Source organism: Spermophilus citellus (assembly GCF_964194105.1).
Source record: "Spermophilus citellus genome assembly, chromosome: 18".
NCBI lineage: Eukaryota > Metazoa > Chordata > Mammalia > Rodentia > Sciuridae > Spermophilus > Spermophilus citellus.
Window position 1 is genome coordinate 39849918 of NC_138200.1, and position 19481 is coordinate 39869398.

The 19481-nt window shown below is 32.0% G+C and overlaps 1 protein-coding gene across 11 annotated transcripts in view; it reads left to right on the top strand.

Moving 5' to 3' along the window:
• CHD9 (chromodomain helicase DNA binding protein 9) overlaps nucleotides 1–19481 on the top strand; it is a 219037-nt gene that overhangs the window by 142404 nt on the left and 57152 nt on the right. For all 11 annotated transcript variants that reach the window (XM_081274950.1, XM_081274958.1, XM_081274956.1 and 8 more), the window contains 8 exons: nucleotides 1907–2150; nucleotides 6155–6331; nucleotides 7817–7960; nucleotides 8073–8328; nucleotides 9631–9841; nucleotides 11586–11781; nucleotides 14065–14232; nucleotides 15440–15619. In XM_081274950.1, the coding sequence (XP_081131076.1) occupies nucleotides 1907–2150; nucleotides 6155–6331; nucleotides 7817–7960; nucleotides 8073–8328; nucleotides 9631–9841; nucleotides 11586–11781; nucleotides 14065–14232; nucleotides 15440–15619 (1576 nt within the window). The remainder of the gene's footprint in view (nucleotides 1–1906; nucleotides 2151–6154; nucleotides 6332–7816; nucleotides 7961–8072; nucleotides 8329–9630; nucleotides 9842–11585; nucleotides 11782–14064; nucleotides 14233–15439; nucleotides 15620–19481) is intronic.

The following is a 19481-nucleotide window of genomic DNA, read 5'->3' on the forward strand; positions in this document are numbered from 1 at the left end:
CACTCTCTCCCTCATTTTCTTTTCTCCATTTCTTTTTCAACCTGTGATAGTATAGATTTTGTTTCTGACTCTTCCCAAAACTTAATTTTCTAATCCCAAGGATATTCTTTAGCCTTAACTTATTTTCTAATCTATTGGATAGAAATTGCTGCTCCTTCCTTCTAAACCCTGAAAGCTTGCACACTGCAACTTTTGTAGCTCTCCAGTACCCTCTTTAACTGTTAGTTTCAATAGTCTGCTGGTTCTTCTTCCCCTGTCATTTAGATGTTGTGTTTTTGCTGCCCCAGGGTTTTGTCTTTAGTTATCTTCACATATTACATGTTTGTACTCCCTCAGAGCTACTCTGTATTCTTCCCCATATGACTTCATTTACTACTTTATTCATACACACACACACACACACACACACACACACACAATTATATCTTCTTTGAATAAGGATACACACAGATACACAAGTGTGTGTGTGTGGGGGGAGGGGGGGCGGTGCCTGGGATCAAACACAAGACCTTGCACATGCTAGGCAAGTGTTATACAATTGAGCTATATACCTAGCCCTATTTACCAATAATATTTAATGGTCCCATATTTCTATCTCTAAGGCCTTGAATACTGGGCCCACATTTCTGTTCATCTTCTGGTACCTGAATGTCCAACACAACAATTCTTTAAACATAGCAGATTTCTATTTCCTCTGTGTCAAACTTGTTTTTTTCTCCATATTTTTCATCTTGATTACTACTAATTCATTTTGTTACTGTCATCCTATACCCTATACATTGAGTTGTTTCCTAGGGCCAATTCATCCTAACCCATAATTGACTCTGACATCATTTCTAGTAACTTAGTTTATTCTCCCTTTAGAATATAATTTCTATAATTTCTTCTCTATTATGATACTGAACCAGTTAATTTCCAACATCTCATCCCCTTACCCTCTTATATCCTCAGTATCACCAAAATAAAGTTTAAAATACAAACTTAATATCATAGGGGTTTCCTTTAAGAATTTCTTTGCCTCTAACCTCTTCTGTTTATGACACTACTTAGCTCACTTCTCTTTCCTTCCTTTACTTTCCGCTCTTAACCATATTAAATAACTTTTGGTCCCCGGTTTGTCTTTTTTGCCCTCTCCTGCTTTACTTTGTCCTCTGGCAAAATCCTAATCGTAACTGACCTCCTTGCTGAAGAAGTTTCTTTTTTCATGTCTTCTAGATAGATTTTGTTTGTTTTCCCTCTGTGCTACCATAAGAAGTATTACTCTGATAGTCTTCACTGGCCACATAGCATTATCATCTACAGAGCTCATTTTAAAAATTAGAACTGACTTGATCCTATTCTGTACATATTAAAACATAATGTAAACGTGGTGGGGGGCTAAGTATCTGTTTTATTTCTTTTTCAAGCTTTGTAGGCTCTTCTAATGCACAGCTATGGTTGAAAATCAATACTATAGTTGTGCTTCTACAGTAGCACATTGCATGATTATTTATTTATGTATTTGCATGTCTGCTTCTCTAATAGATACAAGCCCCTGGAAGGCAGAGAACATGTTCTATTTCTTTTGTATTCCATCTTCTCATACTGTCCTGAGATAATAGAAGGTATTTAATAATGCTTCCTGAATAAATTATATAATATGCATTGCTCTTATCTTTTCAGTTTTTAGAAAAATCAAACAGTTAATGGCGAAATCTTTATTTTGGAGCTATAAAAATCTTTAATTTTCCCTTTGCAGGATTATAATAAAATTGTAATCTTGAGCTTATTCAGTACTTCAGCAACTTTTGTTTTTACAAGTGCAAATATTTTATTTAATCTTTTATTTTCATATGTTTATCTTTAAAACTTTGTCGTATACAGAAGAACCCAATGTATGCATGGATAATATATTTGTTTATTTCAGACGAAACTGCATTTTAGCAGATGAAATGGGTCTTGGCAAAACCATTCAATCAATTACATTCCTCTACGAAATCCTTCTGACTGGTATAAGAGGACCCTTCCTGATTATTGCACCACTTTCTACCATTGCAAACTGGGAGAGAGAATTTCGTACATGGACTGATATTAATGTTGTGGTTTATCATGGAAGCCTGATTAGCAGACAGATGATACAGCAATATGAGATGTACTTCAGGGACTCACAGGTGTGTTATTAATGCTTTTGCTTGTTGAACAATCAGGGTTGAAAAAGATAGGCATTACATACTTTCAAATTTAGCATAGATAATTTAGGTTAAGCTTATTTCTTCATTTTACTTATTTTACAATAAATTATAGTAACTGAAAACAATGACAAAAGGATTTAATCCTGTTTTCCTTTATAGTGAAATATGAAACATATACATATGCAGAAATTTGTAATCTTTAATATTTCAACTAGAATAATTTTTAAGTAAAGTAATTATTGTTTGTATACTTGTTAAATTTTTTCTAGAAATAACTGCCTCTTTGATCATTCTCTAGCTTTTTCTTCCTTTCTTTTTTTTTTTTTTAATTTAAACATTCAATGAACAGCATGACTTCAAATGGCTATTGAGGTGACATTATAAATTTTCTTTCATGTTCAATGGATTTTGCTTTTAAACATTTTTTAAGTTTTTGAATGGTGGGTTGGAGGCACAGCTCAGTGTTAGAATATTGCTTGACATGTACAAAGCCCAGGCTGGGGTTGTGGCTCAGCGGTAGAGCACTTGCCTAACACGATCAAGGGCCTGGGTTTGATCCTCAGCACCCCACACAAATAAACAATAAAACTATTTTGTCCAACTAAAAAATATTTTAAAAAAGAAAAAAAATGTACAAAGCCCTGAGTTTGATCCCAAGTGCTGGGGGAAAAAATTGCTTCATTTGTTTTGTGTACTGATTTAAGCATACCGTCTCCTTAGAATTCATTATATCAGAACTTTAGAGATTAGCTGATGGTTTTCTCCTTTCCTATATCCTAGAGGCACATGTTCCATTTTTATTCAGCCACTTTTTTTCCTTTTTAATTTAAGCAAGTTTTTATTTGTTTTTAACATATTTTATATAAATTTCTCAACCAAGAATTTGACAATATAGGAAATGGTTAGTTGTTTTCTTAAGAATTTGATAATGACACCTGTGCCTCTATAGCCATTTACTCTTTAAAAAAGGATTTTCTTTTTTTTTTAATATTTATTTTTTTAGTTGTACTTGGACACAATACCTTTATTCCATCCATTTATTTTTATGTGGTGCTGAGGATCGAACCCAGGGCCCCATGCATGGTAGGCAAGTGCTCTACCGCTGAGCCATAATCCCAGCCCTTTAAAAAAGGATTTTCTATTTTCCTAAGTACAAAACTATAAAATAAAAAAGATTAAAACATAAGAAAGAATTTTCTACCAAGAAGACATGAAGTGTCAAGTTGTAATCTTCATTGTTCATACAAATCTTTTTGGATAAAAATCTTTAAGAATTTTGTGTCTTATTTCTTAATAAACATAATTTATTCCAAATTGTACTTTTTAATTGGGAAAGGTTTATTGCCTGGCATTCTACCTCAATAGCCTCTAAATATCTTCTTTCTCTTTCATTCATTGTTCATTTTAAAAAGATCATTATAACATATGGCCAGATCATATATGGTAGAAGCTGGATTAAGATAATATACATAGCCTTCTACTTTTGCCTCCTAATTGTAACTGACTTTCTACCTTTTTGAGGCTTACAATGAATGAATTAACTGATTTTGTTCTAAAGTTTTGTAGTATCATAGAAATGATTTAGTTTCACTTTTTTTTTTTACAGGAGGCACAACTGAAAACTTGAGAATGTTTCTAAGAACGTTTTAATTTTAATACATATATGATATGAATTTGATATAAAATTAAAGAATCAAACTGAAAGAGTTGATGTATGATAAATTAATATTAATTATTATATTTTCTATGGTAAACATTATACCTTTTAGGATTAACTGAAAAGGTTTTAAATTTCAAAAGATGATGTCTTATATAATGTAATGATCAGTTCTTAAAATATAGAAATACTTTTTTAACAATTAAGTTTCACAGATACATTTTAGTATAACTCAGTTGAATATTTTTTGTCAACTTATCAAATTGCTTGAAAACATTTGCCCTGTGATTAGAAATAGTAATTCTCATAACTACAAATATGTTTTGAGTATCACCATGTTCTAGACATTAGCTGAAAGTTTGCCTGTATTCACTACATCTTTTCAATGGTAACCTTGTGAAATAGGTATTATCTCCATTTTATACATGCAGATACTAAGCCATAAGGATGTTATGTAGATTGCCCCAAAAAACAAAAGTAAAACTGAGATTAATATGCCCAAGTCTATCAGACTGAGAAGCCAAATTTAATATATCCCAGGCTGTCAGATTTGTGTAAATGTCATCAATCTATACTTCATATTTTAATAATATTGGAATCAATATGAACTAACCTAAAAATTTAAAAACTTAATCAGAATACATAATTGTTTTTAAGCTTTTCTTAGTTTTAATACCTATTAATTATAAGCTTTCAATCTATTAAACTGTCTCTACTTAGATTCCTGAACTTCACGCTGTATTTCCACCTGTTCCTTCTTATGTTCCCTTTATGGATTCCTCCTCGACCCCATATCTAACCTTTGGGGTAGTCCAGTATGTAGCCTTCAAACTCTTTTATGTTGATACTCATTCCTTCAGAGGTTTCATACATATGCAGGACAGTAAGCTACATCTGTATTGTTAGAAACTTCCAAATCACCAGCTCTAAACTATTGCCTAAATTTCAGTCATATCCAAAAGCCTGCTTAACAACTCCATTTGGATATCTCTAATAGACATTTTAAACTTGTCTTGTACACAGCCAATATCATGAACATCCTCATGTTAGTAAATAGCAACACCAAATTCCAGTTGTACAAACTAAAACTTTTTTAGAGTCAAATTTGTGTCTTCTCTTAATCTCACACCATATCTATCTCTTAAGAGATTCAGTTTATTCTGCGTTCAAAGATGTCTACAATTGAGTGCTTTATACCACCTCTAATGATGATTTTTCACTATGACAGCTTTTATGGAATCTATGATCCTTTACTTGTGTGTAGCTTTTATGGAATCTATGATCCTTTACTTGTGTGTTGTCATCACAACAGTTAAACTTTTTTTCCCTGGAATCCCATCATAGCCTCTGCTTAAAGGAAGAGCCAGTCTTGCCACAGTTTTTAAGTTCCTATTCTGTCTGCCTCTTCCTTTCTCCTTTCACTGGGTTTCAACTACACTTTATTGCTGTGATCTGAGTATTTGGAAATATACAGGACCTTCACATTTGCTGCTTTACCAAGAATGGTTTTTCCTCCAGATCTCTGGATATCAACATGGCTTCCTTCCTAAACTTAAGATCTTTGTTCATATATCATTTCTTAATAATGGTCTCCCAACTATCTATGTAATATTGTAATGGGAACTTCTATCCCTATCATTTTTACTTCATATTCATGGTTTATTTTATACCTCTTCCCTTATTGTGTTCTAATTTTTTTTTTAAAAAATTGTTTGTCTTCTTACTGACTGTGTCCTGCATTAGGATCATTAATAACTGTAAGTTCCACCCTAACAATTAATCTTGTCTATTCTGTTAACTGCTTTATCTCCAGCAACTAGAGCAAAGTCTGGCACATATACATTAAATAAATATTTGATGAATAAACTATTTGGATGGCTAATTTTGATTTTCATTACTCATTTGCCTTTATAAATTAGCCTCAGGGATGTAAATCCTTTCTTTCTTTCTTTTTTGTTTTTTGGAGGCAGGGTCTCACTAAGTTGCTGGGGCTGGCCTAGAACTTAGTCTTTCTGCCTCAGCCGCCCAAGTTGCTGGGATTACAGGTGTGCACCACTGCACCCTGCTGTTGTTATAATTCTACAGGGAAACACTTATTCAAATATAATTTCAAACAATATAAATATGTAGGCATGCATTTTGAGAGTGATATCAGAAATGGCAATCTAATATAGTTTCAATGCTTAAATTTCTTTCAAGGGAATGTTTATGTATATTTAAGTGGAAAATAATTCACAACAAATATCACTAATTTACTTTTATGCCATTGATCAGGAATAAAAAGTGTTCCTAGACATTCTAGAATGTTATATTTGATCATTTCCAGGGGCGCATCATTCGAGGAGCATACAGATTCCAAGCTATCATCACCACTTTTGAAATGATTCTTGGAGGCTGTGGAGAGCTTAATGCAATTGAATGGCGATGTGTAATTATTGATGAAGCACACAGGTTAAAAAATAAAAACTGTAAACTCCTAGAAGGTCTGAAGCTCATGAATCTGGTAAGTGTCCTATAAATTTTCTCTTTTTGTTGGGGGGAGACCTTCATTTCCTAGCTATATAGCGAAAGATCATGGACAAGGACAGTCAGAAAGGTAAATGCTAAAAATGAAAATTTTTAAAATTTTATACAGATGGCTGAATCCTATCTGTTATAATTGAGAAAATTTTTGCTTCAAATGGTAAAAATTGGAAAAAAATCTTATCAGTTTTCTTAGGCTTGAAAATTTTTAGTGTTTCACCAAAAAATTTTAGTAATTAATTTATTCAATAACAGAAATAAATCTCTGTAGGTGTGTACGGCTAAAAAGAAAATAATGTCATAAATTTCAAGCTGCAAATTACTTACTGAAAAGCCCTTTCATCAAAGTTACTCAGTAATTTATGGTGAAGAGATAATGTTCCTATGCAATTCCACATGCTTAGCATTCAGTGGTTATATTTAAAATGGTATTTCTTGTGTGTGTGTGTGTGTGTGTGTGTGTGTGTGTGTGTGTGTTGCTGGGGATTAAAGCCAGGGCCTTGTGCATGGGAGGCAAGCACTCTACCCACTAAACTGTAAACCCAGACTCAAAATGGAATTTCTTAGTTACCTTCTTTGTAGTGTATTTAAAGCTTTCAAATAAACTAAGATCACATAATTATTGCATCAGTACTTGAACAAATAAATAAACATAATCACATGCAATAAAAATTGAAGTGCTCCTTTTATATTCCCTCTCCACCTATGCCACCACCCATTTGCCTCCTCTCTCCAGTATTTAGATGAGTATCTTTCTGGCCATTTGCTATTGTATATATGTATATGCATATGTGCAGGCATGTGTACACATATGTTTAATTTGCCAATTTAGAGGAGTTGTCAAATCAAAATTTAAATGATAATTTATACTATTATTTAAAATATTGTGTGTATTTTTCTGTTCCTATTGTGTTCAAGTTTTAATGAACTTCTGCTTTAAAGCATATTCCAATTTCCCTTTACATTCTTGGATTGTAGCTTCGCTGATTTGATAATTTGTTCTGTGAGAGGTTAAATGATGATCATTCAAGTTACAAAGAGTGAACACTGTTTGGTATGTAAATTATTATACCAGCAATGGTTAAGTACAAAATTTTAAAAATCCCCCTTTTGTTCTTTGAAAATAATGGTTTATTTCTTTGAGATGATTTGAAATATGCATGTTCAAAAATGTGGAATTTTAAAAGAAATTGGTAAAGATAGCATACAACAAAACATATTCCAAGACTGATGAAGAGGTCTTAAAATTTTTATTTATTTATTTTTGGTTGAAGATCTGTGCTCCACAAAGATTTTATCATGTTTAGAAAAGTACATTGCTCAAGATTTGTGGGTAGAGATGTTTTATTGTTAATTCTTAAAAATTATGGTCAGAGAATACTTTCAAACATTTAATGCCCTAAATCAGCTTTCATTTAATTTTACTACTATGTCATTTGAATGCAATTGTTCTTGCTTTGTATAGGAACACAAGGTGCTTTTGACTGGCACTCCTCTCCAAAATACAGTTGAAGAACTTTTCAGTCTTCTTCACTTTCTTGAACCCTTAAGGTTTCCTTCTGAATCAACATTTATGCAAGAATTTGGAGATCTGAAAACAGAGGAACAGGTATCCTACTGTTCTTTGTAAATAAGTACATCAAATCTCTTATTGTGATTATTTTATATATACAATTGAATGTGCTCTTGTGTCATATATAATAAAATTATGTTTTATTTAGGTGCAAAAACTTCAAGCTATCCTGAAACCAATGATGTTGAGACGATTAAAAGAAGATGTTGAAAAGAAATTGGCACCTAAGGAAGAAACTATCATTGAAGTAGAACTTACTAACATTCAAAAAAAATACTACCGGGCTATTTTGGAGAAGAATTTTTCATTTTTGTCTAAAGGAGCAGGACAGACTAATGTACCTAACTTGGTCAACACCATGATGGAACTTAGAAAATGCTGTAATCATCCATATCTTATCAAAGGTAGCTAAATGAATTAGAACATCTACTTTTCTTTTGTCAAATATTAATGAACCGGGCTGGGGATGTGGCTCAAGCGGTAGTGCGCTCGCCTGGCATGCGTGCGGCCCGGGTTCGATCCTCAGCACCACATACCAACAAAGATGTTGTGTCCGCCGAGAACTAAAAAAAAAAATATATATATATATTAAAAATTCTCTCTCTCTCTCTCACTCTCTCTCCTCTCTCACTCTCTCTTTAAAAAAAAAAAAAAATAATGAACCATTTAACAGAACACCACTACAGTTATAGAGGCTATTAAGAGCTCTTCGTTCTACTATGCTGAGGAATCACAAGTGTTTCAGATTCATGGGCAAAGTGAACTACTACATTATAGTGTCTAACATTAGCATACCAGGTTCCAAGAGCAGCAAGAGTTTGTTCAATTTGTTTAAGTGTGGAATTCTCCTAAAATTTAATCTTCCTCATGAACAAAGAGTAAAACCCATCTTTGAGCTTCTGTATATACACTTGTTTCCCTTGTTCTGTTTCTAATCCATATACTCCAGTTAGTAATTCAGTTTTTGTGGTACAATAATGATAGTTTTTAAGGTCTTGTCAAGTTCTCTACCAATGTTCTCTGTACCATGTTTGAGTCTTTTCATGTGTGTGTTCCTGTGAATATCCTACTCATCTACATACTTTGCTTAAGGCAATCTCTCTCTCTCTCACACACAATCCCAGTATATTTTTATGGCTTAGCAAGGCTGAGGAAAGAAATGTTTATAGACCTTTAAATTCTGATCTAGATTCTTTGAATGAAGTATACATGATGGACCAATAACATGACTTCCTTTTTATTTTTTCTTGTTTTCATGCTAACAAGATTCCCATAGTCACATCTATAATAATTATGATCACCCTTTGATGACCATTGTTATGATTTATGTTTAAATATTAGATTTTTTTTAAAAAAATATATGTATTTATTTACCTGGATCCAGACCATAGTTTTGTACATTCTTTTCCTAATGGCATTTATAAAGTATTTAGCAAACATAAATTCATACAAGCCATTATGCCAGGTTTCTGGAGAGGTGAAAACATGATTAAGACATTATCTGTGTTCTCAATGGCATTAACAGTTTGGTGTTGGTGGGATTTAGCCATAAACAAATAATTCTAACAAAAGCAATGTACTTGACATCAGAAAATAATGCTATGTTACAGAAGCATGAAGGAACACTAAATGTGAGTTAAAATAAAAGCAATTGGGAATTGCCTGCATTTGTGCATTGTTGCTGTCTTTTCATATTTCCTTGACAGGTGCTGAGGAGAAAATACTTGGAGAATTTAGAGATACATATAATCCAGCTGCTACTGATTTTCATCTTCAAGCAATGATTCAGTCAGCTGGTAAATTAGTCCTTATTGATAAATTGCTTCCCAAAATGAAAGCAGGAGGTCATAAAGTGCTCATATTCTCTCAGATGGTACGCTGCCTGGATATTCTGGAGGACTATCTTATACATAAAAGGTAAGACATACTGTAATACATTTAATTATACTGTGTATTATGCTAAGTATATGTTATTAAGTCTTGTGAAAGGGACCTAGGAATAATATATTTATTGTATTATAAACCTTATGGTGCTGACACTTTTAATGGACATGTAAGTTCATTTAAAAATATAATATTAAGTCCATTTATAAATGTATTTAAGACAATCATTTTCATTGGAAAAGGTATTTCAAGAGGCATTTGAATATATTTTATTAGTAGTAAATAGAAGCTTATTGCTTTGAGTTTTATCATATGCTCTATAATATAAATTGGAGCTTTAATCTAAATTCTTATTTTTTTAATGTAGCGTTTATTGTTTTGCTTTTTGCATTTATGACTATAAAATAGTCTTAACTATGGCTTTGTGTTTAGATAATTGGAATATTTATTGAATATTTTATCAGAATATTAGAGATTTAATTTGAAAACAACGTTTATTATAAAAGGGAATCAGATATTATAGCAGTAGAGTTTAAATCTCTCTCAAGCAATTTTGACCTTTATATGTTAGTAAAGATCAACACTGGTTTATATTATCAGAGATCATGTAGTTCATAGTTTATTGTTAATTTTATCTTTCATTTCCAGTTTTCTTCCCTTCCTTCCTTCCTTCCTTTCTTTTTTTTTTTTCCCCTGTGCTGGGGATCCAACCCTGGACCTCTTTGCATAGTAAGCATGCACTGCACTTTACAGCTGAGCTGTATCTCCTCCTTTTAGTTCTATTTTCGTCAGTTTTCATTTCTGTAGCCTTATTCCAAAATATATATTGCTCTCAATTTTAGACCATGTAATTATAAGAACATTAAATTATAATATTCCTAAAACCAACTATTCTTATATTGTTGATTTTCTTACACAGTGAACTTTGTACAGAGATAAATTTGTACATATAAATTTGCATTATGATGAATTTAATGGACAACCCTATATTTCATTATCATCATAAGTAATGTTATAAGTCACACCCCAATTTGCAGGTATTAGAGATAATAGTGGAGCTGCTGCTAAAACTCTAGGAAATTGTATAGGGAAAGAACTGTCTCATACTAGAAAAGAGTGGCAAATGTCACACATATGCCCATTGATTTCATAGCTCTTAAATTTTTATGTATTTGTTCTTATTAATGTATTGCAGTTTTTTGAGTTTTGTATATTAAATGGGGAAGGGTAAAAGAAGTTAAAAGATCATTGCTTTAGAGTAATGACTATAAAAACTCCTATAACATTCTACTATATAACTCAACTCCTACTTATACACTATATAATCTATTATTAATAGATTATATAGTGTATAAGTAAGTATATCAGTTGATAAAGAAACATAGAATTTTGACCAAAAAAAAAAGTCCTAGGTATATTGGATAGTTGGGTGAACTGTCATTACTTGTAAAAAAGCAATTTATGGTGATGTGAACAGTGATGTAGTTTTCATGAACTGTCTTTTGTTATTATAACTTTTCAAAATGGTATTTATTGTAATGCTGTTTTATGTGCATATTCAGGAATGCAGACATTTGAATCTTTATATTAGTTTTTGTTTCCTCCTTAATACTGTGCTTCTCAGCAAGAAGTATAAAGCCATAGAAACTAATTGGGATGATCTTTTTAATGTATAATTAAACATAATTTTACAAGAAAACTGACTTTATCTTTAATAGAATGTGTCGTCCTTTTCATTATATTCATCTATCTAAATTTAGTCCATTTCATTTGATAGATATTTATATGAGCGAATCGATGGAAGAGTCAGAGGGAATCTTCGACAAGCTGCTATAGATCGATTTAGTAAACCTGATTCAGATCGATTTGTTTTTCTTCTGTGTACCCGAGCTGGTGGGTTGGGCATCAACTTAACTGCAGCTGATACATGTATAATTTTTGATTCTGATTGGAACCCTCAAAATGACCTTCAGGTAATAAATTCCTTGGCTAACAAGAAGCATAATTATTTAAAAATTCATATAATTGTATTTTTAGCAATCCACATCTTTTGTTTTTATCCAACAGACTAATATTGTATGTTTTCCTAAGAAATATCTGCCACAGAAAATAAGTGAAATTATTTTAATTTTTATTTCATGATTTTTTTGTTTCACCAACTTATAAAAAAGTATGCTGAGTTGAATACAGTATTTTCAGTTCTACAAAATATAGGGTCAGGGATATACTGTAGTGGTGGATCACTTGTCTAGCATATACACGTCCCTGGGTTCAATCCCTAGTACTGCCAAAAATACAGAAGTTATATAAATTTGAGAGATCTTAAATAGATATCTTACTTGTAATAAATAACATAGAATTTTGGAAAATTTGCAAAATTTTGGAAAATTAAAATTTCAGGATTTAAGTTCAATAAAAATAAGTATTTGTCTTTATATCATCTATTCATCATAAAGTATGTATAAAATAGAGGAATAGAATAATGTTCCTTTTTATAAAAGACTGTAGAAAAATGAAGGTATACATATGTTATGACTCGTAACAAGAACATTATAACTAGAGTGGTCAAAATGGCTTAAAATTTGCAGAGGATAAGCAAGCATTTAGGAGGAATATGAGATGAGAACAAATGATAAGAGAAATTCCTTATTGTTCAGGATAGTCTTAATTATATTGCAATTTATGTTGTGACTTTGTATATAAAATCAAATATGATAGTTATTGACATACCTGGCTCAATAGAATATAAGGTTTACATTGCTCATTTATGTAACTATATAATTCAGTTCAAGATATCATGTGGTTATCTAACATTAATACAGATTAAACCAGGGCACATTCTTCCTGCAGAAGGTCAATTAATAAATATTTTCAGGTTTATGGACCATATAAGATCTCTGTCTCACATTCTTTGTTTTTTTCACATGCCTTAAAATACGCAAAAGCCATTCTTAGTGGCCAGGCCAGATGTGTTCTACAGGCTGTATTGGCCAATCCCTAAATTGAATTCAAATCATGATTATTTGCCTTTACAATTTATATTTATAGTTAAAACTGCCTTCAATTCATGTGATAGTAAAGTTAAAATAATAACGTCATATCATCGAACCTGAGGAGGAACTGGAAAATCTGTACTGACTTCCTCAATTTCTACCTCTCACTTGTTTTTTCTCATTTTCCACTATTATAGTAGAAAGTTTTGATATCTTATATACTTTACATAGTACTAGAATAAAGTTGCCCATTTATAATTCTGAGTTCCAAATGGTACAAACTGGATATGGACATAATAATGTTGTCAAAAAACGACATAGATATTAATACTTATAAATGTTCAAACCACAGTTTTTCATTTAATCTGAGTATAATTGGAATGTATTAATATTTAAGAGAGACTATATAGATTCTGTAGAACTTTTGGAGTCTAGACTTATCATGCAAACTTTTAAATTTAGTAGTAATTCAAGATAAAATATGAAGCTCCTATATAACCTTTGATATCTTCACTTTTTCTAATGTGAACATATTAATCAGTGCTTCCATAAAATAAAATTTAGATCTCCAGAGTTATCCAGCTTAAACATAAATATTTAGAAAAGATTGTTAATTACATAGTAGAAAAAAAAATTAGGAATATTTAGGGTTAGACTTGAAGGCTTTAAAGTTTGAGTTGCCAATAATGAAAATTTCCATTTGTATATTTTGTGTTCATTTCTAGAATTACAGATTGAGTATTTCTTATTGAAAATGCTTGAGACCAGAGTGTTTTGGGTTTTAGATATTTTTGGATTTTGGAATATTTGCATATTTCTAGTGAGATATCTTGAGTCCCTAAGTCTAAACACAAAGATACCTTGAGGATAATCTTATAGAGTAGTTTAGTGTGCCTGAATTTTTTATTGACATGTCTATTAGGTCAGGTGTGAAATTTTCCCCTGTGACATTTGATTGATTGTCAAAAAGTACCAGATTTTGGAGCATATTATTTTTCCAAATTAGAGGTGCTTAACTATACCCCCATGAAAACACAGTAATTCCCCATGGATTTATTTATATTCTTTGTAGTATAATCTTAAATATTAACTTAATGATGATTGTGGGATTATTTTTCATTCTATAAAGTTGTGTTTATTTCTAGAAAAAAGTTAGTTTAGTAGCTAATGTCTCTAAAAATTATCTTCTAGTTTTATATTCTATATATTTGGTAGACTGTTTTGTGAAGAAAATTGAATCTGTAACTTTTCATTTTTTTATAGGCCCAAGCTCGTTGCCACAGAATTGGTCAGAACAAAGCAGTTAAAGTCTACAGATTAGTAACTCGTAATTCATATGAGAGAGAGATGTTTGACCGAGCCAGTCTGAAATTGGGCCTAGATAAAGCTGTGTTACAGAGCATGAGTGGAAGAGAAAGTAATGTTGGTGGTGTATGTATATATATTTTTTCACTTCAAGATTTTGTGTTAATTTTGTTTGTATTTAGGTTTACCTCAAGTAGTGTATCTATCAGTTTTGGTCCACAAGGACCACTAACAGGCTTCCAGAATAGAGCTATGTTTAGTTAATACTTTGAAGTCCTTTTTGGTCTGTTTATATAGCTTCAAAGCTTATGAGTTCTAAGAATCTGTCTTCAAGATAAAAATGTTCTGATTTCTGCAGGGTGCAGTGGTGAATGCCCATAATCTCAGCAGCTTGGGAGGCTGAAGCAGGAGGATCACAAATTCAAAGCCAGCCTCCAGCAATTTAATGAGGCCCTCATCAACTTAATGAGATCATGTTTCAAAATATAAAAAATAAAAAAGGCTGGGGATATCACTCAGTAATTAAGTATCCCTGCGTTCAATCTTGGTACCAAAAAAAAAAAAAAGAATCTCATCCCTTTTTAGGATGTTTGTATGATGGCATAGCAAACTAGAATTTGTGAAATTTTCTGTGTTACTTATGTGAAGTTTTTCAAAAATTTTTAAATTTCAAACTTCTAGCTTTATCTTCATCTTGCTATAAGTAATGGGTTGTGGCTCAGTGGTAGAATGCTTGCCTAGCATGTGTGAGGCTCTCAGTTCGATTCTCAGTACTGCGTATAAATAAATAAATTAAGTAAAGATCTATTTTCAACTAAAATATTTTTTAAAAAGAATTTTGTCTAATATAAAATATTAGTACCATTGGCTTGGGAGGCTGAGGCAGGGGGATTTTGAGTTCAAAGCCAGCCTCAGCAAAGGTGATGTGCTAAGTCACTCAGTGAGATCTTGTCTCTAAATAAAGTACAAAAAAGGACTGAGGATATGTCTCAGTTGGTTATGTGCCCCTGAGTTCTATTTCCAGTACCAAAAATAAATAAATAAATAAATGAAAATTTTAAAAATCAGTACTAAAAAGAACCTTGAGAGTTTACTTGTCCCTTAAACTTTGATTTAATTGCACCCTTTTGAAATCGGAGGTAATTATTATTTTAAAACAAAGCTTTAAGATTCAATAACTTACATATATTCTTTCCATGAATTCTCTCTCATTTGCATCCCAACCCAAATGCAAGTTAAACATATCTTCTCACAATTTTGACATTCTTTAGGGATACTTTTGCATTCTATAACTTTAAAAATACAGTTGTTACCAGAATTCTTTTCCTTTTAGATTCAACAGCTTTCTAAAAAGGAAATAGAAGACCTGCTTCGAAGAGGTGCTTATGGTGCCATTATGGAAGAAGAAGATGAAGGCTCTAAATTCTGTGAAGAGGATATAGATCAGATTTTACTGCGTCGTACAAAAACGATTACAATTGAATCAGAAGGACGTGGGTCAACATTTGCCAAGGTAACAGTGAGTACTATATTTTTTAAACATAAGCAATGATGTTTGTGTCTCTTACTGAAAAATTTTAATGTCTCTTATTCAAAATCTATAAATATACTGAGTTATCTCAAAGTTATAAATAATATATCCCTTTCCTTCAGTTTTTCTGATCTTACATAAAATTTCACACAAATTCTTCGGAGCCAAATTGTAATACTTGCAACTACTTTTGCATATTATTCAGAATAGGACATTTGAAATCAAAAAACTTTAGAAACTAAAAAATATATACCAGTGACAGCAAAATATAAGTAATAATGTAGGAGGTTAAATCAGCTTATATTAACCGTAATAATTAAAAGAACCTAATGGAGAGGAAAGAATTCCTATTTCCTTTTAAATACTAAAATCTAATTTTGGGAGAATAAAATGAAGTTTCTTTCTTTAAAAGAAGAATTAATATGTTCAATTTGTAGGAAAAATATTTCAGTTTACTAATATTCTTTACATATTTTATGTTTTATTCTTTCCTTGTTTCTTTTCTTTTCAACAGACATGTTAAACCTATGTTTTCCATTCATCTGAAGTGTTTTTTTTAATCACAGTACTCTTTATCATCTGTCCTGATTCATACAAATTTTCTTCTTTCATCTTCTTTTCTATGTTTTCCTTCGTCCCCATCCCCATTCTCATCCCCATTTTGCTTCTCACCCAGAAATCTTTGTCTTTATGGGGAATCCCTTTGTTATAGTAGTCTTTAATGTGCTTCACTAAAAGTAATGATATCATTCTTCAAATAGAAATTGCTTGCATTCATTCATAGGCCAATGAAATCTTATGTCAGGTACCCTCCTAAATACTATACTAAAAATGAAAGGACTATAGTTGCTGGAAAAAATAAAATAAGAAATTGTTTCATTGTGTTCAATAGGAGAGCAGAGAGTAAGGAAAGCCTTAGTTGAAGCTTGACAAAATTGTGAATTACATTGTGTTTGTAAAAGAGAGAGAAATCCTCATAACTGAATTATGCATTGCTAATGTATAGAGAAGGTTTCAGAATATGGCATGGAATGAATTAGATGGAGTTGAAAGTGAAGAAGTTCAGGAAGTTGGATCCAATTTGTAAAGAAATTTATGTGTCATTTGGAAGGCAGTTCAGCTTTTTTTAAAAGCTTCTTAAGCAGACAATAGTCACATGCAATCAAGTTTCAAAATTTAACTCTAGCAGCAATGTGGAAAACAAGTTGGAAAGGAGAAAGTCTAGAGGCAGGTAGATCTTAAAGAAATATGTTTAGCAACTAACGATGTATGAGCTAGGAGAGTAGAGATCCATTTACATCAGTAGGTTGATGATGACCAACTAGAAATTTGTAGAACAGGTTATCAAAATGACTGACAATTCTGACTTGTAGCTAGTAGGGTCATATTGTTATAAAACATGAAGAATGCAGAAAGAAGTTCATATGGGGAAAATAAAATATTGGAGCCTTTGCTTGCAACATATATAGGGCATCCAGGAGAATTGGTTGTGATACAGGTAAAAAATTGGGGAAGTTAATAGTTAATAGAAAATAAATAGTAGTACAAGTAGATAGTAGTATCATAGAACCAAAAGAAATAATGATTCAGTATAAGGTTTTAAATAAAAGTGGTCATGATGGCTAGCTTTAATGTCTTTCATGGGAAATCTTGTTTACTTTTATTCCTTTGCGTCATGAGTCGGGGGATTGAATCCAGGGCAGGGCATTCTACCACTGAGCTACATTCCTAGACCTTAATTTTATTTTTATTTTAAGATGGGTCGGTCTCAGCCAAATTTCCCAGCCTAACCTGGAATTTGGATCCTCCTGTCCTAGCCTCCCAAATAACTAAGATTGTAGGCATGTAACACCAGTCCTCGTTATACAGATTTTTTTTCTTATGTGTAAAATTCCGTGAAATCCAGTTAATACCAAAGGTATTGTTAGTTTTAATTGTCATCTTTATTGATTAGGCTAAGCATAGAGAGATTTTTCCTTAATATTTTTTGTAATGAAGGTATACAAAAAAGCATATAATGACCACATATAAGTCTAGGCTTCCTCATTTAAAATGTTAATGATAATAATCATGGAAGTCAAAACAGCAGTGTTTCAATTCTGACTTATAAACTGAGTGACCTTGGACAATTAACTTAACCTCTGAGTCTTTCTAGAGTTTAAAGAGATCATAATCATCATACTTAGCCTTCTCTACTATAAAATACTGTGAAAGTATTACTTAGATAATTCAGATATACACTACTCATAATCAGATATACCCTTAGAATAAGAAACACTTAACTATGTTAAAGTCTCAGCTCAGAAAGTAAGTAACTGTTAGATTTTGAGAAAAAGCTCACAAAATAGCTGACAAGAGTCCAGAGAATTGCTTTATAATTTGTTTATTTCCTAAATAATTAGGCCAGTGCCATTAGATGTATGGGAATGGTAATAAATAGTGGACATTTGGCAGAATGGAATGTGGTACTTCCTTGTTGGTAGTATTTTATACTTTTTCCTAGAATTTTCAAAGACTTTTGCTATATATAGCATAAATAGAGCACACTACTTTTTTTTTTTTTTTTTTTTTAGAGAGAGAGAGAACTTTTTAATATTTATTTTTTTTTTTTTAGTTTTCGGCAGACACAACATCTTTGTTTGTATGTGGTGCTGAGGATTGAACCCGGGCCACACGCATGCCAGGCGAGCGCGCTACCGCTTGAGCCACATCCCCAGCCCACACACACTGCTTTTAAGAATACTTAGACCAAGCCAGATATGGTTTTGCATGCCTGTAATCCCAGCTACTCTAGATGTCTGTGGCAAAAGGATCCAAGTTCAAGGCCAGCCTGAGCAACATAGGAAGTCCCCATTTCAAAAATAAGGATATTTATTTATTTTTTTTTTATTGGTTGTTCAAAACATTACATAGTTCTTGATATATCATATTTCACACTTTGATTCAAGTGGGTTATGAACTCCCATTTTTATCCCGTATACAGATTGCAGAATCACATCAGTTACACTTCCACTGATTTACATATTGACATACTCATGTCTGTTGTATTCTGCTGCCTTTCGTATCCTCTACTATCCCCCCTCCCCTCCCCTCTTCTCTCTCTACCCCCTCTACTGTAATTCATTTCTCCCCCTTGTATTATTTTTCCCTTTCCCCTCACTTCCTCTTGTATGTAATTTTGTATAACCCTGAGGGTCTCCTTCCATTTCCAAGCAATTTCCCTTCTCTCTCCCTTTCCCTCCCACCTCTCATAGAACTCATTATTCGTAACTTCGTGTATAAGTAGCTATCATCTAAACCTTGTTCTGAGAGGTTTTCGTAAGGACATCAGGTTTGTCCTAGAAATAGAGTAGTTTATTGTTATCCGATTTTTTTGTTGTTGTTGTTGTTATCTTGCACATACTAGACCAGTGCTCTAACACTGAGCTGCATTCCCAGGCTGCTGTAGTGTGAGTTTTTAAAATTTGGTATGGAAAAAAAGTTTGAATTGCATGAACCGGGACTGCATCACATCTTCCACGTGGGCTTTTCATTTCCATAGCCATTATTCCATTGTCACAATCCTTGAGAATCATATAAGTTATCTTGAAATTAGGTTATCTGTCAGTTCATAATATCATCTTGAATTATTTAGGAACTTTAGAAAATTTTGTTTGAAAAATAAAAATTTGTTATAATGAATGTAACCAAAGCTATTTAATTATGAAATTAGTTTCTTCTTGGCAAATTGTTTTAATTTTCAACAGTTATGTGGTATCAGAATAAAAATGATTATCTACTACAGCATTTAAAAATCTGTTTTCATCCAATGTCTTTTGGTATTTATGGCATGTTGAGTGTTCTC